This window comes from Venustampulla echinocandica (assembly GCF_003357145.1).
Source record: "Venustampulla echinocandica strain BP 5553 chromosome Unknown scaffold_1, whole genome shotgun sequence".
Lineage (NCBI taxonomy): Eukaryota > Fungi > Ascomycota > Leotiomycetes > Helotiales > Pleuroascaceae > Venustampulla > Venustampulla echinocandica.
In genome coordinates this window covers 4,543,212-4,565,809 of record NW_022474206.1, presented here as the reverse complement: position 1 = coordinate 4,565,809, position 22,598 = coordinate 4,543,212, and the positions used below count along the sequence as shown (strand labels likewise).

Below are 22,598 nucleotides of genomic sequence, written 5' to 3'. Positions count from 1 at the left end.
GATAACAATAAGCAGTACTGCAACAGTTATATTTAGTCCTGGAGTGTATTCTAGGCTCTAGCACCCACCATAAGCGAGGATTGGATTTCTTGGGGCGCCAAAGTGTCTGGGGACGCTCGTTTCATGTTGACCCGGGGGGTGGCTGGAAACAAATTCCGGATTCTGGACAGAACCCACAAGACAGCATCACATCACCTACGAAAGTACGGTACTGTACCTGCACATCCCAGTTCGGTCGACATTCCTTTCCCCTTTCCACCCGACATCTGCAGCGACGACGACGACGCCGCCGGCCATAATCGACTCTCTCGCATCGTGCGCGCATCCGTACGAAGTAGTCCCTGGCCGGCGAAGCTCCATGTTTCGGGACTCCTTTCGTTCGATCTTGACTTCTCCGAGTCTCCTTGTGGGCCAGCCCAATTTCGCAGTGACACAACTGCCGCCCTTTGGAGCACGCGACTTCAGCGTTGAGACCGCGCAGGCTGATTCCTGCGGATATACCATCGGAAGTCCCAGGCTGCTTGGATAGCTTGCGATATCTACGGCTGCGTGCATCGAGAACCCCTTAGGACGACGCCCCGAACACTCCTCCGTGTTGGAACCGGGAGACTCCATGCGCTCAAGACACCATGACACGACCAGAGATTATACGAGCAGGTACAATTCGGTATCCCCTCCACCGATTAATAGGCTTCTGACTTGATTAGATTCGATTGATTTGCAAGACCAAAATGCCCCTTCCGCCCAGGACCACTCGCGAAAACCCCCGAATGCAGGCCCTATAGGGGTCGGGTCCCCAGCTTCCCATCATGCTGAAGCATTGCGGGAAGTGGCTGCAGAGGCTGCGGAGCAGAACCATAGGAGTCCGCGAGTGTCGCGAGAATGGGCCAACAGTGAGGTGCAGCAGCTTGAACAGTATGGGGAAGATGACATGGTTGCTGCGGTCGGTTCCAAGGTGAATGGGTCCAACTACCAACAGCAAGATGCCCTGGCGATTGCGCAAAATGGTGGCCTCACGGGATTGAGTGCGGAGGATGCTGAAATGGCGGATGCAGAGGGTGACGATGACATGGATGATGATATGATGGACAAGATTTCAAGTTCTCCGTCAATCGACGATGGTGGGTGTTCCCTTCCACAATTGTGGCCTCAGAGGTCTTCTCCGCTCTCAAAAAGTCCATCCACTCCTGTGTCGTTTTCACAAGCGTGCGGCGAAAGTTCACCTCCATTCTTGGAGACGCCAGACTACTTCTCGTTACAATCCCAGCATGGACAAGTCGGTAAAGAGATGATCCAAGGTGGTCAAATTCAATACAATCATCATCTTCCGGGTGAGTATCCGGACCGCTTGGACGACAGTGATGGCGACAGCGATACCGAACTGGACGACCGCCGTCAAGCAGATGGTATGGTATCACCAAGCCCAGCAGAACTCATGAAGCAGTATATCGGCCACTACCACCAAACTTGTGAGCATGATTCATTTTCCGATGGATTGCCTGACAGATGCCTGGACCGACACAATTCTGAGGACCAGTTCAAATGTGCCCTGACTTTGCCTTACGACAGTTCCGACGAGGAAGATGATGATTATGACATTCCTTACAGTGCTGATTCTAGATTTGTTGATTCGGGTTGGGGTGGAGAATGCTTACAAGATACAGAGGATATCGATTTCGAATTCGTTTACGCCCTCCATACCTTTGTCGCAACAGTCGAGGGGCAGGCCAATGCCACGAAAGGAGACACCATGGTGCTTCTGGATGACAGCAATAGCTACTGGTGGCTCGTAAGGGTGGTGAAAGACAGTAGTATTGGTAAGTTGGTTAAAGTAGGGTGTTTGTCAGTTAGCATGAAGCTTACAAAATTTACAGGGTACCTACCTGCAGAGCACATTGAGACGCCAACTGAACGGTTAGCACGTTTAAATAAGCATAGAAATATTGATGTATGTTATGATAGCTCATATTGCCTAATATAGCAACCCTGCTAATCTTTCTAGCTCACATCTACCATGTTGGGCGACCAAGCCGAAAAGACCAAAAATCCTCTTAAAATGGCTATTCGGAGAAGAAATGCCAAAACAGTTGCATTTGCTGCTCCCACCTACGTAGAAGCCTCCGACATCGACTACTCAACAGATGAGGAAGAAGACGGCGAGGGAGAATACTACAGGCAGAATGGGGAAGCAGAACAAACTGCTGACCAGCAAAATGCTACTGCTGATGAGGAAGATGTTGACAGAGTCGAACCCCTGAAGCCACGTGCCGAAGTAAGAGAGGTTATATCGGCTTCAGCTGAGCCTGATGCTAAAGCTGAGGTGATGGTATCCGACGTTAACGATGACACTACGAGAACAAGCGATGAGATCTTTGATGGAAAGTTGGAGAGCAAGTCAAGGAACGGAACGGTGAGAAATACAGATTCGTTCTTCAAGGACGATACCGTGGAAACCAGGAAGATTACACTTACGCCGAACCTGCTTCGAGATGATTCCAGTGCTTCAACCCGAACATCAAATGATTCTAAAGACTTCAAACAACGACCTAGCCTGGATAAAGTTGAAAAGGACTCTAGCCCAGAGAAAAGTAAAGACAAGAAGGATAAGAAGGACAAGAAAGAGAAAGACAAGAAGCCAGGTATGCTCAGTGGCCTGTTCAAGCGGAAGGAAAAGCGAGCCAAGACGACAGAGGAAGAAGTCGACGAACTCATGGCCGGGAAGCGGTCAACTGAAAATGCAAGAGGATCACCAGTTCCCAGTAAAGATTCGGACGATATCGCATCTATCGAAGAACAAACCCCGGTATCATCATCGGAAATCCAAAGGCACCCAAGTAAGCTACAGAAGCAGCCTCGGAACGAAGTTACAGGTCGCAAGGCAGGCCTTGCGAAAGAGCTTAAGCCTTTGGAGCAGCCTCAGGATCGGGCAACCCCAGCTGAATCTGTTAAAGAACCTGTTAAAACACCATCTATGCGTCTGGTTGAATCTGATCCGGCTGAAAATTCAGTGCAACCGCGAGACCTTTCACCTGAGCTTGCTCGGGATCCTACGCCTGTTGCCGTAGCTCCCAAGGAGCACAAATCTGTTGGTCCTATCTCGAAGATACTTCGATCGGGTAACCCCGAACCAAAACCCGTGAAGCTTAAGAAAGCCAAGGCTCGTGTCGAGCTAGATGACTTCGATTCCTCACCAGACAACTCTTCTGTTGAGGAACCCGAACTAGCACCTAGTAAGCAATTCCAGGCAGCGATTCCAGGCAGCTTCCCGGATAGTTATACATCAACTCCTGCGCAAGAGAAACCCAACCCGACGGAAGAGAGGTTATCAGAGTCTCCAGTCGAGGTGTCTCCAATGACCCCTGTGCAATCGTACCCACCCCCTCTGATGGGTGACAATTCGAGTCAAGAAGAGCCACCCTCGCCTCGGTCGTCGGTTTCGCCTGAGCTTATTGACGCGGATGATGCTCGAGAAAAGAAAGACCAGGCAAGCTCCACGACGTCCGCATCAACTCCGACGTGGAGCGATGCTCACCTGCGAACATTCTTTGACGACGACGCGGATATCAAAGACCTACTTGTCGTGGTATACGACAAGTCAGGTGTAGTCCCTGCTGGGCCGGACCATCCGGTTGTGGGGAATCTCTTCCGCGAAGAGAATGCAAAATTGGCCGACATAACCAATGTAAGCGGCGTCCAATGTTTATTTCGAACCTTGCTAATAATTTGCTTCTAGCGCCTGGATGGCATGCTTGGGGACTGGCTGGCTCGCAAGATGAGGGCGCAGGCGTCGAGGTAGAAATGGCGTCGAGACGATGCAAATGATAACGAAAGATTTGGTGGCAATTCAATCTCACTTGGCGTACTGGCAAATAGGGAATGGAGCAAATGGACCCTGGCGCGGGTTATCGATACCATATTGGATATTTAGCTTTCGTGCGATCTGTATACTGTTCGGCGCATTCGTACATATCTTCCCTTCCATTCTCCCTGACTGAGGTCTTCTCGCATGTCGAAGGAAGAAGCGCCGCCCTTCTTAGGTCTCGAATTGGCGTGCATGCAATTAGTGCAATACTTTATACTTTATACTTTATACTCTATATTCAATATCTCTGGAATTTGTCGTCCCACTTGAAAGCCTTGACTTTGCATTCTTTGCATTCCTTGCCGCGCGGCACTGCACTTTTAAGTTCATCGCAACCATGACCGACAGGCCAACGCTTATTTAGTCGTATATTAACAGCAGGCATTCGGGTTGGAGCGACGCGGCCAAATCTTGACTAAGATATTGGCAGGACGGCTATCAACACGCAACGGCCGGCCGGCCAGCCAGTGCTTTGACCATTGACCTTTGGCCTTTGACCTTTGACCGCGGCCACGACTCCAAGCCCAGCCAGCCTGCCAGCGAGCCCAGCCTCAGCGAGTTAGCGAGGTGGAAGCGAACGAGTGCAACTTCATCAAGGATCCAACTGCTTCACACCTGGACAGCTCGACAGCTCAACAGCCCAACTCTGTCAACTCTGCCAACCTCGGCCATCTGCGACCTCATTAACGACGAGACCACTGTCGCTGCGCTGCGCTGCTTTACTGCTTCGTTGCTTGCGACCGTCCGAACTACGACTGCCGCCCAACTCCCACGCCGTTCCTGTCTCAGTCCCCTCCTGCCGTTGGTGTTCCCCCTTGCTTCAACATCAGCATGGCATTCGAATCGGGCACCGCGTATCCAGAGTCTGATGCGGACGATGAATACGAGAGAAGCGTACACGCCAGTTCGCCCGTCCTGGCCACCGATTCCGAGGCCTCGCCCACCGACTCGGAAGGGCTATCGTCGAACGAGCATACTCCGACGACATATGGCGCCCATAGCAGCGGAGATAGGCTGCCAGAGACTATCATCACGGAATGGACGGCTGATGAGTGCGCCGACTTTGTAGGCAGTCTAGGCTTGCGCCAATATGCAGAACAATTCTTAGGTATGGACCGGCCTCTTTGAGGATCATTGACTGTAGAGTAGTAGCGCTGATGTGGAGCAGAAAATGATATCGTTGGTGAATCACTGGTAGCGTTGCTCCATGACGACCTGAAGCAAATGGGGGTGACCAGCGTTGGCCATCGACTCACAATCCTGAAGAGCGTTTATGATATCAAAATCAAGCAGGATATCCCCCTAGAAAGCGATCACTATGTTCCTTTGTGTAAGTGTCTACCAGCTCGACTTCCCTACAATAGCTTCTAACTCGAAGAACAGCCGCAGATGCCGAGGCGCAGTATGCCACGGCAACCCTCAAAGACATCAAACTCCTCGTCGAGCAACTACGGTTACGAGATGAGCGGATGAGCATCGCGGAGCAGGAATTGCGACGAATAACCGCGGAATACACTCGACTAAGGGAGGATTTACTCCCTGTATTTCGAATGGCGAAAGAAGGACAACCACTCCCTTACCCTTCCACCGACACGAACAATCAAATATCCTATAACTACGATACCTCGAACATCATCTCCCCACCGGCGCAAACAACATCCTCTGGACAATCTGGGGGTGGTGTATCAAGGAATCTCTCCACGAAAAAGCTATTCTTCGAACCACCGAAAAATGCGTCACCAACCTATATGCAAATAGGCCAAGAAAGGTCTCTGATGGAACAAGCGCTCGATCCTGCCAATGCTGCAGAGCGAGCCGTCCTATCGTCATCACATTTAGCTGCCATGAACGGCGGCTCGCAACCATCCATATCCCCAGGCCACCCATCTCCAAACCAGCCTTCACCAACATCGCCCCCGACACTCAACGGCTCCACCCTTGCCTCTCACTATTATCGCTCAGATCAACCGACTCCCGCTCGTAGCACTTTCGACAACGACCAATACCAACCTTCAACATACTCCCGCGATTCTACCAAGCCCGCTCCCTTACGGCGCGCGCAAACACCTGCTCTCGACACACCCTCCGGTAGCTCCGGCGGCGGCGCTTCAGTAGAAATATTCAAATCCTTCCGCGTAAGCATGGAGGATCCATGCTACAAGGTCCTGCCCGCTGCCCTAAAGAAATACAACATCAATGCACCGTGGGAGCAATATGCATTGTATATCGTATACGGAGATAAGGAGCGGTGCCTAGGGAGAGATGAGAAGCCTCTAATCTTGTTCAAACAATTAGATAAGGAGGGCAAGAAACCGATGTTTATGCTGAGGAAATTGCCCGATGTCGGGCAAGTCAGCGATGCTCCTGGGAGTGCGGGACTAGATAGGGGGATGGGTCGTGCCCATCAAAACGCGGGGGCGACTTATGATCCTCCTGGTGGAATTATATGAATAATACCCCTGCTCAAGGCGCTTCTTGGTTGTAGAATGGCCTTGGTCGGTTTGCTCCGAACTCACTTACTGCTTTATTCGCATAGCGTAATGTTGCGGTAATTACTTAAAAAGATGTAGATGTGCGTATGCTGCATATATATACCACGGGATGTATTTGTTCATATATGGAAAAATGGGAAACTTGGGATGGAGTGGGATACCTTGGATTGGCTTGACTTCTACGTCTACTACTATTTATTTTATATGTCAGTTTTATACATGGCTAGGTTTATCTTCTTGTTCCATGGTCAGCGGATGGAGTTTTGGTCATCATGTGTAGGTAGAGGAGCGGATGAGATCAAAGAATTGAAGAAAATATATTTTTACTCCTTAGATATATATTTCTATTGTGACGTATGTCAGGTGGGTATATGTCGAGTGGGAGAAAAACACGGAACCTAGAGCACGAATAATATGTAAAAGATAACGATCTAATTGACATACAATTATTCTTGCTGCCAATATATGGAATATGACGTTTAATCATTCACCATCCCTACCTACTCGCCGTGTAACCCGAAAGAATAGTTAAGTTCATCTTGGTATCATAATCACTCATCAAAAGAAAACACTCCGCTTCTTCTGCATCTTCTTCCCCCCACCTAGCCCAAAAAACCCGCTCGAGCTCGCCCCTGCATTCCCAGGCGCCTGTAAATACGGGCTAGACTGCCCTTGCGACCCCCCCGCCCACGTAGAGTTACCAGGCTGGTTTCCCGGCGTGCTGACAGGCCTCTGTACAGGAACAGGTTGCGAATGAGGGGCGCTCTGGTACTGTGGGAAGGCTGGTTGAGATGGCCCTGCTTGTTGTGTGCGAGGTGGTAATGGCGGGTGCTGAGATAATGGATGGGGGTTTGCTACTGGCACGCCGTATTGTTTTCGAAGTCGTTCTGTTTCTTTGGCTACTTCTGCCTCACGCTTTCGGCGCTCTTTTTCTTCGTCTTCTAGCATCTTTTTGATTCGTTTTTGTTCTTTCCGGTCCCGTCGCTCGCGCTCTTTTTCTTCCGCTTCGACCATGGCTTTTAAGCGGGCTGTTTCGGCGTCTATCTCCCATTGTATTTGGGGGTCGGCTGGTGGTGGTGGTCGGGATGTAGGTTGCTGTTGTTGTTGTTGTTGTTGGTAAGGTTGATAGTATTGTTGAGGTGGAATCTGTGATGGTGGGATATTATTTCTTGGTGGACTCGCTGCTGGAGGCATTATGGCACCTGACATCCTCGGTGAGGATACGCTGGGCCTACCACCTATTACCGGCCCGCTGTTCTTCCGCTTCGGGTTCGTAGGCGTTGGTGAACTGATGTTAAAGAGCTCCCTGCTAGCATTGAAGAAAATATCTTTGATAACAGCTGACCCTAGGAGGAATACAACTTCTAAGCCCTTCGTGTCTTCAACATCCACTCGATGCATGTTCGGTTCGTATATCGTCAACTGACTCTGATCTTTGCCGCTCTTGTGCATAGCGACAATAATATCAGGCTCCTTATTCTTTTTCCCATCTGTCGTCTTGCCAGCTAAAAAGCATGATATATCCTTCGACAGCTTCCCATCCCTCTTCCACTTAAATTCTATCTTGGGTGTTACATCCGAAATCGCGGGATCACTCTGACTACGATCAAGTGCCGAGACGGACGGTAACCGGAAACTGCTCTGAGGCATTTCGAATTCCCAATACGCAGAACTATTCCATGACCCCGCAATCTGCCGGACGGTGACTTGCTGATCGGGGTTGTAGAGCTGGATCACGAAGCTGCTTGGGACGATGGGTACGGGAGGTGGTGGGATGCCGTTTTGCGCTCGGATTTCGGCTTGGGAGAGTGTGGGCTGTGTCCATTCTGGCTGGACTAGCACCTCTGCGTATAGGACATCGGGGCTGTGGGAATCATAGAGTGCCACGGCATAGCAGTTCTTTGCCGTTGGGAGAGCTGGGTCGGGACGTCTGAGGGAATATTCAGGCTGCAGTTCGGACGCATTTTGGGTGAGATAGATGGTGCTGGTGAGGGGGCTATCGGAAGAAGGGGATTTGATAAAGAACGTTGGGAGATTTTCGTCCAACATGATGTCTTTGTTTTCAAGATGCTCGCCGATTACAACTGGGAGAAGCCCGTTGCGGGCGAGAGGGGATCTCTAAGCTGGAGCCTCGAATCTCGAAGGTCAAATTGCGGGACTTGGCACGGTCAAACGTAGGTAGGACTTAGGCTATGTAGGGGAGCAGTTTTGCCAGTAATGGTATAAAGGTATATGACCAAGTAACGGGAGGATCATGGCGAGTCTTTGAAGGTTTTGTTGCTCTATTCTCTAGGGCAGTTCCAGAACAACTGTGCGGCTGACGAGTCCACGAGTCCACAATGTAAGTTGGTGAGGCTGAGCAGCGCCAAGCAGTCGTCGTTGTCGTCACTGGCGAGAGGTGAACGTAATGCCACGCTATTTTTGGCGCAGCCGCGCAGGGCCGAGCCGGCACAGGAACCGGACTGAGTATTAATAATACTTCGTATAGCGAAAGTCAAGCCATTAGTTCAGACGAGGTGATGGACTTGACAGTATCACGACCGAGTGGTATCAGGAAGAGTGTAGACGGTACGGGTACAATTCATTCCGACATAGATAGTTCCTGCACGGACTTTTGGGTATCATATCAAATTCCTATTTTCGATAGCCTAAAGAAACCCCCGTATATATTATCAGGTATGGTATTGTTTTGGTATAAGTAATCTCTACCATTCCTTTTCTAGTATCTCCTCCTAATATTAGTAAGATACAAAAAAATCATTATCTCATGCTCCGTTCCGCGCTATGCAACTCCAAGCTGGGAAGCTTCAATCATCGAACCGACAAGCTCCAGGCCCGTTGAGTTAAAGTTATATACACATGAACCATAACATAATTCATCCACCCATGGGAAAAGGTTCAATCAACTCCCGTCTTTTTATTCAAAATCTCACTTGGGACCCTGGAGCCCCTGGAGATCTGAACTTCTTCCCCGGGATGGAACATGAACACCGGATCTTCACTTGTATCTCGGTGCTGAACTGGCTGTCCAGGTTGAAGAGTAGACGGTATGGGGGGCATGCTAGGGGGGTTGCTATTAAGCGGTGCTCGTCTCTCCACATGACCAGCCTGTTGAGCCACCCACGAATTGACGCTACGAAAGCGGGGAGCGGATTCGTCAGAAGTGGTTGTGGTGGTTGTGTAGACAGTATCTCTGTCTCCTCTTGGATTTTGCTGCATCCACGAGAATCGGGCCATCCGAGGATGATTTTGGGACGTCGTACTTTGATTACCGTTGGGGCCGCCGGCTTCGCTCATTACGAGGCCGTCGCCGAAACCAGATGAAAGGGATGAGAGATAACTCATACGATTCAAATCTCGCCCTTGATATGCATTTCGAAGATTTGAAGTCTGCCGTGTAATAAATGTATTTTTGGTATCCATGGTATTATTGTTCGTACTCGAAACTTTTCGTGATAAAAGAGTGTTGAGTCGTCCAGTGTTGTTATAGGAAGCTTGAGGTTCTGTAACAGTATCCCCTCCGGAGAACGATCCGAGAGGTGCTGGATTTTCTAGGAGGGCTTCTCTGGTCAATTTCTGAGGCTGGAGATCTGCACGTGGCATATTGTCTGTTGTTTCAGAGGCTGCCAGAGCCGGTGCGAATTCGCCACCAACTTGGGTCTGAACTGAGGACTGCTTCTCCTCTGAAGGAAGCATAGCAGTGTCGTCGTACTGGGGGGGAGCCTCCAAAGTGGAATCTGGGCTGTTCCTCCGCCATCCGTATAGACCACGACCCCCTCCCTTACGTATCTGTCGATTCCTAACGGGTGTGAATATATCGATATTCTTCATCCTCAAGAATAAATAAACACCAGCCAAGACAATGACGAAAGCACCTAGAAATTCATGGTTATTATAAACGCTCATATCACCATTTTATAGTTACATACCTATGGCCCCCGCGGCAATTAAAAGTCCTTCGGCTGTGGGGGATAGACCATTGTTATTGCCTCTAGGTCTGTCGGGTTTGTCGAGTTTGTCGGGTCTGTTGCCAAAATTGGGTCTGGGTCTCGAGTCTGTTCCATTTCTAGGATTGTCAGTAGGGCTGGGTGTCGATGCGATGACGCTTTGAGGAATGATTATGGTTGTTGTTGGGACAACAGGTATGTTGGTTTCCGCGGGGTTAGAAACGGACGTGATATCTTCCTCGGGATTTAAGGCCTTTCGGGGTGATGTGGCCGCTGCTGAGGTTTGAGTGGATGCGGGGGCTGGTCCGAGGGTTGTTGGAAACATTGTAGAAATCAAGTCCTATTTAACATTAGCATTGATAAACTATATCTGTGAAGTGATCTTACTGGTACTGCAGGTACAACACTGGGCAGCGCTTCAGGGGTGGTCGAGGTAACAATATTGGCTGGTGGAGTGGTGGTGGTCGCTGCCGCAGCTATCGGAGTGGTGGTGGTAACTGCCGTAGCAGCTGGTTGGGGATCGGAGGATGCTGAGGTGGACAGAGCAGCTCCGTTATCAGTGCTGCTGTCGTCTTGATTATTGCCAATACCATTTCCTTTGCCTTTACCGTTCCCTTTCAATTTCCCAAGACCCTTCCCAAGCCCTTTCCCAATCGCGTTCCCAATCGCGTTTCCTCCCCCGGGCCCCTTCCCCTTCCCATTTCCATTTCCATCCCCATTGCCATCCCCATTGCCATCCCCATTGCCATCCCCATTTCCATCCCCATTGCCATTGCCGCCACCGCCACCGCCCCCCGAGTTGGGGTTTAGGCCTTTCGGTCCATTGTTACCACCCTCAGGGGCCCTCCTCCTCGATGGGATATCTTGAGCGATACCACGCCGCCGTCTTAAACTTCCCAAGGAGACCTGCGAAAGCGGGTCCAAAGGTGCCATCGTCGTATTCATCCTCCGCAAAGCATGGGCAGTACCTAGTGGAACGCTAGGTTTCCCGATAGGTAGGGCATGCAGTGATTCTCTCGATAAGGTTGGCCACAAGTATAGATACTGTTGTTCTCAAAACCCCCAACACAATTAAAAGACGTAACAAAAGAATTGAAGTCACGAGCCGGTCGTGGTGAAGAAGAGAAGAGGGGAGAAAGGAAGAAATGACAAAAAGGAAGGATGAAGAGAATGGGATAATCGAGTGTATCAGGACGGAAGATCATCAGAGCGCCGCACAGCTACCGGGGACCGGCTAGGTCAAGATCATGACATGCTTTGCCATGCTTTGCCATGCTTTGCTTTGCTTGGGCGCCGAGGGGCTGGTGTACATCCATCCGGGCAACATCAATCAAAATTAAAACTCCGAGAGCCCCATATCCCTTTCAACGAGGGTCCCGCATATTCGGTTTCTGCGGGGGCAGCCTGTGACCGTAGCAGGAGAGGAGAAAAGGTCCGGGGGACGTCTGGCGGATGCCCTTCTTTGCAGCCTACCCTATGCGATGCAGTCTGAGACGGGGAGATGCGAGCTCTCGAAGGCAAGTCGAGGAAGCTGCCAGTAGTCGGCGATCACCAAGTAGCAAAGCTGCTCTGGAGTCTTGGCTGGGACGGATTCTGGAGAAGCCATGTTTCGGCCCCGTGTCAGAGGAAGAGTCTGTGCAATGCCCGCAGCCTCGCTCCAGCACGCGACGAATGCCTGCAGGAACATATTCTGTAGTAGCAATACATGATTATGTAGATTCGGCCTCAGACCTGGACGTGGACCGACGGTTCACTGCGATCCGGGACCAAAGTAAGTATTGACGAGGCGTTACCAGACTTTGAATAGCTTCATATTCAAACAACGGCTAGCGCCAAGTGGGCGCCCAATGCGCTACGTATGATGCTAATAGCCAATCGCAACTTCGCAAGTGATAGGAATGGTTGGATTGGGGGTTATATGAAGTACTTCGTACAGTGAGCTTAAGCTGCAGTTCAAGCCTTAAGGGCCCGCCAGAAACTTGTTCTCGCTTGTTAGTAAATAGTGCTCAGTAGTAGGTACTGTACCTAACTTACGTAGTAAGTCGCGAGCCACACCATGTACCGGTACTTCGGGAAGCAACGAAGACATTGCTGATATCTTATGCCGTGCGAAGAGCGCCTCTCCTGACGGCGGCTCCAGCGTCCGGATTGATAAAGCTCTTGCGAAGAAGGCATCCGCCTAAACCTCCCCCGTTTTCAACGGCAGTCAATATTCGCTGTGTGTAACAAAGTTCCTCTGTAACCGAACGCCCGCAACATCAACCTCGACATCCAAGATGCCACTTTCGATCCTTCGCCTTACTGACGTAGAGATTCCAGGCGCCATTACTACAATCCAGGAGGCCTTCAAGGATGACCCGTACAACCTGTGGGTGTACAATGATCGATCCAAGGTGAGTCGTTGATGGCTGGGCGCCCCACGAGACAGGATGCCCGATACACCCGTTCTCAGCATGCATGGGTGGTGATTCGGTCGAGTTTGCAACTAGGAGACTAGGGATAGTGTCCCCGGGCATCTGTACGCTTGTACTCCATAGTTCATAGTCTTTCCAAGCCTTTAAGGATGTGTCATGGCTATCCTGTCGCGAACTATCCTCGTTCAACTTTGCCCATATGGTTCTGTTCGCATCTCATTAAGCTTCAAGCCACAACGTATCTGATTCATTGTATTTCGTTTAGTTCGACTAACAAACTTGAAAGGTCGATCTGAATCGAAACCGGGTCTCCCTAGGAATACGATGTCAATGGGGGATTCGCAACGCCCTTTTCTACGTGGCCAAAGATCCAAGTAGCGGTACAAAAGATGGGATCCTGGGCATTTCTATGTGGATGCCACCCAGGCCAGTTGAGCAGAAGACAGCGTGGGTTGAGTGGGTTGAAGAGTGAAGAATATGGATGCAACAGGTTAGGATGAATCTTTGGTATGGCAGAGGCGGCCTGAGTGTAAAGGTATTATACGGGTTCTCTTTATATGCACATCTATGAAACATGGCAATGACGCAGCAATGCAAGTTGAGATGAATACATCCATTGTGTTGGATGTAGGCTGGTTGCAACATCTCCTCAGAGTCAACTTATCGCTGTCAACCAGTCAGTCTCTCACCATCAGGCTTCAGCAGCTTGAATCAATAACCTGGAGCCTGCAAGTTCACGTGTCTGAGGTTTGATTTCCTCTGATGGCCGAGACATACCCAAATGCATGGACTATAAGACATATGCCATGGTCGGAACGGAACGGAACGGAACGCACCCAGCACATCCATCCACGCAACGAGGGGAATCGTTGACGACAGACAGACGATGGACACTGTAGTCAAGCTGAATAGGGGAAGACATTGCTGACTGCGCCTTTATGTAGAGGTACTGGATATGGAAGGCAAAACAAGCCGAAGCCCATTCCGAAATCTGGACGGACCCTCACGGGTATTACTTCCTAAACATAATGGTGGTCCACCCCGAACATCAAGGTAGAGGAATAGGAAAGGCACTTGCGAGCGAGGTGACAATATTGGCAGATAAAGAGGGGAGGAGATGCTATCTGGAAGCCAGCCGCGATGTTCCCAACATAAAAATATATGAGGCAATGGGTTTCCATGTTGTCAAGCAGATGGACTGCGATGACGACGGTGAGGTTTGCAAACTTTATTGCATGGTCAGAGAGCCACAGACAACGCCATGATAGGATCGGAGGGGCATAACCTTAGCTCTGAATATGTCAACTAGACATTAGTCATTCCAATCTCGACGACATTATATTTGTACGTCTTTTAGTGGACCAAATGAAACGTCTTTGCCCTGTTCGTATTAATCCGAAGGATTTATGGACACAGTCTTTATGATTCAAGCACAGTACAGATTCGGGAAACACCTCCCTTGTTGCCCTCTAGAGTCTGGATTCAGTTGGCCTGATTGAACATCGCCCTTGGCCAGCCAACGTAATGGCGTCTTGGGAGTATTCCACTGCTGTGCCGCAATGCAAGATACTGTACGTACGTACTTCGTACCTCCCACAGGATGGGTAGACAGGTTTTACCGTTGTAAGATTTTCGAAGCGCCACTCTGTTGCCACAGTTTTAAATCTCCTATCCTCTCTCACCCAGCTCGGGGCTGAGGAGAGGCTCGTCCTTCCACCCGGAACTTGGCTATGGTTTATGATCATCCCCTCGCACGCAGGCAGGTGCGTACAGCTTGCCAGGGGGTTCCGGGAACAGCCGAGAGGAGTCCAAACCAGAACATTAATACTGAGGTTTTCCCAGTGCTTTCTGGGAGATTTTGTAGCCTCGATGTGAGTCAAAGTGACCATCGGCTTAAACTGAGGAATGACGGAATTTGTTCTCGTCGCTTAACGCCGAAAGCCCAAACCCCATCCTTATCTACCGGTACCGATACAGTACCTACGGCAAAAACTAGCGACTGTGACTGGGACTCAATTTTCTTATGACTGCCCCCTTCTCCCTGCCCGCATCACCATCACCAGCAGCAACCAACTTTTTTATTGCATCCCAATTGCTCTCTGCGTACACGCGCACGCAAGAGTAATGACGGCAACAGCAAGAGGGATGATGAAGCTTCCTGCTTCATCAATTGGCCGGAACATCGCTCGTGGCATAGCTTCAAGCACATCTCGTCGAACATTCGCGACATCGCCTCGATCATTTCTGACACGCGCGCGGCCGAGCCTCGACAAGAACCAACTTCGTCGAGACTTCCGTCGTGCATACGCTGATGCTGCGCCAGCTCCTGCTCCAGCCAAAAAAGCTAGAAGATTCCGTTATTTCAGATTCCTCTGGCGGCTCACATACCTCTCTGCAATTGCCGGAACTGCTTATCTCGCACATGGCGTTTGGGAACTTCGACATCCCGAGGAGCAGTTTGAGCCAGATCCTTCCAAGAAGAACCTGGTCATTCTAGGTAAGACCCTATATCAATTGATCTCTCGGCCACACGGCTAATTAAGTCTTTATAGGAACTGGATGGGGTGCAGTTTCCCTCCTCAAAAAGCTCGACACAGAGAACTACAATGTTATTGTTATCTCACCGCGAAACTACTTCCTATTCACGCCTCTTTTGCCATCATGCACCACTGGAACCGTTGAGCATAGATCGATCATGGAGCCCATCCGAAGTATCACTAGGCATAAACAGGCCGCCGTAAAGTTCTATGAAGCTGAAGCAACAAAAATTGACCATGTGAACAAAATTATTACCATCGATGACAACTCCGATATTAAGGGCGCAATGAGCAAGACGGGGGTGCCTTATGACATGCTCGTGGTTAGTGTAGGTGCTGAGAATGCTACTTTTGGTATTCCAGGGGTGAGGGAAAACGCCTGCTTCTTGAAGGAGATTGGCGACGCACAGCAGATTCGGAAGAAGATTATGGACTGCGTAGAGACGGCAACCTTCAAGGACCAAAGTCCGGAAGAAATTGAGCGTCTTCTACACATGGTGGTTGTTGGCGGCGGGCCTACTGGTGTGGAATTCGCTGGCGAGCTTCAGGACTTCTTTGATCAGGATGTCAAGAAGTGGGTCCCCGAGATCAGCGATAAAGTCAAGGTGACTCTCATTGAAGCCCTTCCCAATGTCCTTCCTATGTTCTCGAAGCAGCTTATCGATTATACCGAATCGACCTTCAAGGAGGAAAAGATTACCATCAAGACGAAGACTGCGGTGAAGAAGGTCACCGAATCAACAGTTGAGGCTGAGGCAACCGGCCCAGATGGAAAGAAGTATACCGAGATTTTGCCTTACGGTCTGCTGGTTTGGGCTACTGGAAATGCAGTCCGACCAGTCGTCGGGGATCTAATGTCGCAAATCCCAGCGCAAAAGGATTCACGGAGAGGCCTTGCTGTCAATGAATATCTTGTCGTCCAGGGTACCCACGATATCTGGGCTGTTGGTGATTGTGCCGTTTCTGGATATGCGCCAACTGCACAAGTAGCATCTCAAGAAGGCTCCTTCCTAGCTCGACTTTTCAACACCATGGCGAAGACCGAAGCCATCGAAGATCACATCCATGATTTGAGCTCAACTCTCAACCTGAAGCCCGGAAATGCCGCCGAAATCGCAAAGGAGATCGAAGAGAATGAGAAGCAGCTGAGAAGAATTAAGGACATCAAGCCTTTCCATTATACGCATCAAGGCTCGTTGGCCTATATTGGAAGCGACAGAGCTGTGGCTGATGTTAGCTGGTTGAATGGAAACTTCGCAACCGGTGGTGGATTAACCTATCTATTCTGGAGGAGCGCGTATCTGAGCATGTGCTTTAGTAGTATGTTTCCCTACCCTCACGTGACCTAGTATTTTACCGCATACTGACTCTAATAGCTCGCAACCGCGTTCTTGTCGTCATCGATTGGGCGAAGTCCAAGGTTTTTGGTCGTGATGTCTCCCGAGAGTAAAGGGCCAGCGCTGCGGTTGTGGTTGTAATAGCATATAGACAGGAGGAAGGGCGTTACCTAGATGGGGAATGTAATACTTGTTTCGTTTTACTACAAATTCTAGGATAGAGCGCGTCAATGTACACTTATAGAGTTTAGATGATGGATCCGAGCCGTTTCCGCGGCTCCAGTCGGCTAAAGTCTTGTCCATTTGTCTTCATGCTCCGGTCCGGAGGACGAGTGCGGTCCGGAGGTGGCGTGTGGGACCTGATATATACTACGTATTTAAACTTGGTGCTTTCCACTTCTTCTTCATCTATATAATACTCCTGAATCTTATCAGACGAGCCAACCGGCTCGTAAATTGCCCGTGTACTTATGAGTACAGTACAATACTATGTACTTTCTCTTGCTTAGGTTCCTCATTTTACCGGCCTGACATCCGCAATTCAATTCCATCCACGAGATTTTATTTATGAACCAGACCAACGTAATTCATCCTGTTATAATAGTATTGAGGATCCAGATTTAGACTCACTTAAATTATTTTGTTGCATATCGCACTTTGAGGGCGTTCGGCACCCTCTTGGCATATTCAGGGTGAACTAAAATAGGCTGAGTTGAGTTTCGGCATCACAGAGACGGCATTTTTCACAGAAGGTCATGACAAGTATTGATCCCCAAAAGAATTACTCTCTAAGAACTGCTATGATTCCCTTTTCCCATGATTGCTCGTTCCGCTAAACCCACAGCAGCCAGCTCAAATGCCGCGAAGTCAAGTATAGCTCTTTGACGCCCTAAACTTAAAAGTTACTGTTAGGAATGTATCTGGCAGGAATAACATGGTCCATCGGGAACAAAGCATTACGCTCTCAATACTTGGTTTTCTCCTCAAGGTACGACGAGTATAAGAAACCGATCGCCTAATTTCTTAAATATCCCTTAAATTCCATCGACAGTTCAGCGAGCCATCTATGTTCTCTCCCAACTTCCCAAGTGCTCTAGGTTCTATCCTGGCTTCGTAAAGTCTGGACACCTCTAAACCACCGCCACGAAGGCGTCACCAACTGCAATTTTACTATAGCGAGCGATGTTGGACCAACTCGCTGTGGCTGATACATTGGCGCAGGTAGAAGCAAGCATGAGGCTTTGACACGAAACAGTTCACTTATTTAAAGCTGGATGTGGCTATTGGTGTCACGGTATCCCGAGTGGCCGTGGTCGGCCAATAGGCTGAATCCGGACACTCCTACGTAGTAACTATGGTGTATTTACTGCTCCAGCCTGAGGATATAGTGACGGTTTGAATCCTGATACGAGGCTGTCGGGCTAAGATTTGACAACGTGTTAAGAGTTAGAGACCTCCTCTGTAACAAGCGGTGGCAAAGGACGTACATGACTGGTACCTGGAAGTGTGCAGCCTGTGCAGCCAGTTAAATGGCAATGTATTATATACCTAGGTACTTAGCTTCGTAAACAGAAGGAAAGTCTGAAGGAAAAGCATAGTACCTTAGGCCAGCTGCCATTTTCACAAAGGCTGTCGATCCATGCTAGGCGCTGCCAGATTTCCAACTTGTGGAGGCGACTCGCAACGAAGGCAAATCCGACGCCGACGCTCAGTTACGTCGCCTGTTCTGCCTGGGCCAGCGATATGTAATCGTCCGGAAGAGAACCTTATCGAAAGGTCGCTAGCAGTTTAGTGCCAAGCCTAAGCGAAGCCGCAAGCTGTTCCTGAGCTCCCAAGCCGACCTTCTCGTCTTCAACCCTCATACCATCCTCGTCCCAAAGCATCTCCCTTTACGCATCCCTCATCCCTCATTTCACGATCTACATTGCGTCTTCGGTCTATCACAGAGACCTCTGTACAATACAAACGCCATCCCTTGGCCACCTTTATCGCCTACCATCCAACCCTCGACCACCTTCCTCTCACCTTACAGCCAAACAACACACCTTCAACATGTCCGCCGAACCGGATCATGTCGAGACAAAGAGGAAGGTGAACCTCAAGTAAGATTTCCCTGGCACCCATAGAACAGTATGATAGAGAGCGATGGCTGACCATATGTACAGCGATGCCTCTGGCGCCGAACAGAAGACAGTATGTTTACCTATCGCCACTCCGCGCCCCAGCAGGCCAAGTACTAACATCCCATCCAGGTTGATGACACGGCGACAGCCATCCTTAAGAAAAAGAAGAAGCCAAATTCGTTGATGTGAGTATATATCCAGCTGTAAGGTTCATTTCCCCCAGTGCTAACAGGCGTGCCAACAGGGTGACCGATGCCGTCAACGATGACAACTCCGTTATTGCCCTCTCAAACAACACCATGGAGACATTACAACTCTTCCGTGGCGACACTGTATTAGTAAAGGGCAAGAAACGCAAGGATACTGTTCTTATCGTTCTTGCGGATGATGATTTGGATGATGGAAGCGCCCGGATGAACCGTGTCGTTAGGCATAATCTTCGCGTCAAGCACGGCGATATTATCACTGTTCACCCATGCCCAGATATCAAATACGTATGTTTCCTAATCTCTATGGCATCCGAACATATACTGACCCTTTTCATAGGCTAAAAGAATCGCGGTTCTCCCTATCGCCGATACAGTTGAAGGCCTAACCGGCTCCCTCTTCGACGTTTTCCTCGCCCCATATTTCCGTGAAGCCTATCGACCCGTCCGTCAAGGAGATTTGTTCACAATCCGCGGTGGCATGAGACAGGTGGAATTCAAGGTTGTTGAAGTCGATCCTCCAGAGTACGGCATTGTCGCTCAAGATACCGTCATCCACTGCGAAGGCGAGCCTATCCAGCGTGAGGACGAAGAAGGAAATTTGAACGAAGTCGGTTATGATGACATCGGAGGCTGCAGAAAACAAATGGCCCAAATCCGAGAGATGGTTGAGCTACCTCTGAGACATCCTCAGCTCTTCAAGTCGATTGGTATCAAGCCTCCTCGTGGTGTACTCATGTTTGGTCCTCCTGGTACCGGCAAGACGCTCATGGCTCGAGCTGTGGCTAATGAAACCGGGGCCTTTTTCTTCCTGATTAACGGTCCAGAAATCATGTCTAAAATGGCTGGTGAATCCGAGTCAAATCTTCGAAAGGCGTTTGAGGAGGCTGAGAAGAACTCGCCCGCTATCATTTTCATTGATGAGATCGATTCTATTGCCCCCAAGCGTGACAAGACCAATGGAGAAGTCGAACGCCGTGTTGTCTCTCAGCTGCTTACTCTGATGGATGGCATGAAGGCCAGATCAAACGTCGTGGTTATGGCTGCAACCAACAGACCTAACTCCATCGATCCTGCTCTTCGTCGTTTCGGTCGTTTCGATCGTGAGGTTGATATTGGCATCCCCGACCCAACAGGCCGTCTTGAGATCCTTCAAATTCACACCAAGAACATGAAATTGGGCGAGGACGTCGATCTCGAGCAAATTGCCTCCGAGACCCATGGTTACGTCGGATCTGATATTGCATCCCTTTGCTCTGAAGCCGCTATGCAACAAATCCGTGAGAAGATGGACCTCATTGATCTTGACGAGGATACTATTGACGCCGAGGTCCTTGACTCTTTGGGTGTCACCATGGACAACTTCCGCTTTGCCCTTGGTGTCTCCAACCCATCTGCACTTCGCGAGGTTGCAGTTGTCGAGGTTCCCAACGTCCGCTGGGACGACATTGGAGGTTTGGAAGATGTCAAGCGCGAGCTTATCGAGAGCGTGCAATACCCTGTCGACCACCCCGAAAAGTTCCTCAAGTTCGGTCTTTCCCCATCCCGCGGTGTTCTTTTCTATGGACCACCTGGTACTGGTAAGACTTTGCTCGCCAAGGCCGTTGCCAATGAATGCTCAGCCAACTTCATCTCTGTTAAGGGTCCTGAGTTGTTAAGCATGTGGTTTGGTGAGTCTGAAAGTAATATCCGAGATATCTTCGACAAGGCCAGAGCAGCTGCTCCTTGCGTGGTCTTCTTGGACGAGTTGGATTCCATCGCCAAGTCACGTGGTGGATCCGTTGGAGATGCAGGTGGAGCTTCAGACCGTGTCGTTAACCAACTTTTGACTGGTATGTTTAGAAATCATGATATTGATTGAAACAAAAGCTAATAGATCACAGAAATGGACGGCATGACATCCAAGAAGAATGTCTTTGTTATTGGTGCTACCAATAGACCAGAGCAACTTGACAACGCACTTTGCAGACCGGGTCGTCTTGATACTCTCGTATATGTGCCTCTGCCAGACGAAAGCTCTCGTGCTGGTATCCTCAAAGCTCAGCTTAGAAAGACGCCTGTTGCACCTGATGTCGACATCCCATACATCGCTTCCCGTACCCACGGGTTCTCTGGTGCCGATTTGGGCTTCATCACTCAACGTGCTGTCAAACTTGCTATCAAGGAAGCCATCTCTCTCGATATTGAACGACGCAAAGCGCGTGAGGCTGCCGGCGAGGATGTTGATATGGAGGACGAGGATGCTGAGGACCCAGTGCCCCAATTAACAAAGGCTCACTTCGAGGAGGCTATGGCTTCAGCTCGACGGTCCGTCACCGATGTCGAGATCCGTCGATACGAGGCCTTCGCACAGAGTATGAAGAGTACTGGACCCGGCGCTTTCTTCAAGTTCCCTGAGGCCGGTGAGGCAGCTGCTGACGCGAGCGGTGGAGCCGGAGGATTCGGTGATGCTGGGAACGATGATAGTCTTTATGACTAAATCTGTAATTTAATTCTCTTTTTTCGCATCTGCATTGAGAATTATAGAACTGGCGGGAGGTAGCTACCACTTTGGACTAGGCTCGGAGTCGGAAAGCGTTTACAGTGATTGTAACTGATCTTTATTGAACTGGGTCGCAACATGCACGAAAAACGGTAGATACAAATAATCTCTCGTTAGGACGCTATCTTGTGGTTGCTGCGCCTCGCCATAGAATGTCCAATATAAATATTCTGCTTTTAAGCTTTTCGTTCCATCACAAGCGACCAAATCTAATAGTTGAGGCTATATGACAAATTGTCCAAGTATTGATTCTCTGAATGTTGTCCCTAAATAGCGAACCATGAAATGGATTGGTTAACGCCAATCTATGCTTACACTTCGATGCTCGCATTATTTAGCATGCCATAAACTCCGAGCTATTCCCTTCCATAACACAAATTTCAACCGCCATCCTCCACTTAATTCCTTTCGTCATACTTCCTACGGAGTATCCAACGTATATGGTGCGTGCGGTCCATCAACAGCACTCCTGATTCTCCCGTCCTTTCATCCTCACCGTCCATCGCCACCCACTCACTCATGGCCAACCTCACAAACCAACTCCAAACACTCTCTCGTAATCTTAACACCCTCTTCAACAACGCTTTTGGGAAGTGCCAAGCTAACGCCATTCTGCCCTTTTCCCTTTCCTCCACCCTTTTCACCTGTCTTGCTATTGCCATTTGCACCATTTGTTTGCCCCTCTCGTTGCCTTGCAGCAATACTATCTTCCCTTATATCCTCCAGCACGCGCGACATCAATGCTGGAAATGTTGATATTTCTCCGGAGCGGAGGAGAGCGAGTGCGTGGTCTTGGATTACGGTGGGCCAGTTGGTGGGGCTTGCGTGGAGGGCGTGGATGAGGGTTTCTTGGATTCTACAGTAGTTTTAGCTTTTGAATAAGTATGTATTTAAGGAGGGAATTGTGGAGGGCAGAAAGTAGGCTTGAGAGGATGGGGAGGGCGGTGGGATGAGGGCGTACTTGGAAATGTGCCCGTCCCGTAGAAGCACGGTATTAATTTGTGAGCGGAGATCAGGGTCTTGTGTGGTCGGTGTGTATGTCGATACTGCTTTTGGAACGCGAACTGGTGTTGTTGGCTCAGAGTCCATCGTGGTTTGTCTCGTGGCGGTCTGGTGGAGAGGAGGTATGTAGATGGAT

General features: G+C 49.7%; 6 protein-coding genes across 6 annotated transcripts; 3 read left to right on the top strand and 3 right to left on the bottom strand.

Moving 5' to 3' along the window:
• Positions 1-629: 629 nt before the first annotated feature.
• Positions 630-6,312, top strand: BP5553_04019 (uncharacterized protein; the record flags this gene model as incomplete). The annotated part of the gene is made up of 8 exons (XM_032012642.1): positions 630-657; positions 708-1,817; positions 1,875-1,948; positions 2,003-3,682; positions 4,293-4,604; positions 4,652-4,970; positions 5,031-5,192; positions 5,246-6,312. The coding sequence occupies 8 exons, from the start codon at positions 630-632 to the stop codon at positions 6,310-6,312; spliced, it is 4,752 nt and encodes a 1,583-aa protein (XP_031872335.1).
• Positions 6,313-6,912: 600 nt separating this feature from the next.
• BP5553_04018 (Uncharacterized protein) lies at positions 6,913-8,403 on the bottom strand (the record flags this gene model as incomplete). The annotated part of the gene is made up of 1 exon (XM_032012641.1): positions 6,913-8,403. The coding sequence occupies one exon, from the start codon at positions 8,401-8,403 to the stop codon at positions 6,913-6,915; it is 1,491 nt and encodes a 496-aa protein (XP_031872334.1).
• Positions 8,404-9,252: 849 nt separating this feature from the next.
• On the bottom strand, positions 9,253-11,246 carry BP5553_04017 (uncharacterized protein; the record flags this gene model as incomplete). The annotated part of the gene is made up of 3 exons (XM_032012640.1): positions 9,253-10,229; positions 10,284-10,641; positions 10,689-11,246. 3 exons carry the CDS (start codon positions 11,244-11,246, stop codon positions 9,253-9,255), a joined length of 1,893 nt encoding a protein of 630 aa, XP_031872333.1.
• A 3,593-nt stretch (positions 11,247-14,839) lies between these two features.
• BP5553_04016 (FAD protein) lies at positions 14,840-16,702 on the top strand (the record flags this gene model as incomplete). The annotated part of the gene is made up of 3 exons (XM_032012639.1): positions 14,840-15,212; positions 15,268-16,572; positions 16,629-16,702. The coding sequence occupies 3 exons, from the start codon at positions 14,840-14,842 to the stop codon at positions 16,700-16,702; spliced, it is 1,752 nt and encodes a 583-aa protein (XP_031872332.1).
• A 1,939-nt stretch (positions 16,703-18,641) lies between these two features.
• BP5553_04015 (AAA ATPase) lies at positions 18,642-21,397 on the top strand (the record flags this gene model as incomplete). The annotated part of the gene is made up of 6 exons (XM_032012638.1): positions 18,642-18,691; positions 18,755-18,782; positions 18,842-18,897; positions 18,957-19,206; positions 19,259-20,750; positions 20,802-21,397. The coding sequence occupies 6 exons, from the start codon at positions 18,642-18,644 to the stop codon at positions 21,395-21,397; spliced, it is 2,472 nt and encodes an 823-aa protein (XP_031872331.1).
• A 576-nt stretch (positions 21,398-21,973) lies between these two features.
• BP5553_04014 (Uncharacterized protein) lies at positions 21,974-22,549 on the bottom strand (the record flags this gene model as incomplete). The annotated part of the gene is made up of 2 exons (XM_032012637.1): positions 21,974-22,316; positions 22,422-22,549. 2 exons carry the CDS (start codon positions 22,547-22,549, stop codon positions 21,974-21,976), a joined length of 471 nt encoding a protein of 156 aa, XP_031872330.1.
• Between the last annotated feature and the right edge of the window lie 49 nt (positions 22,550-22,598).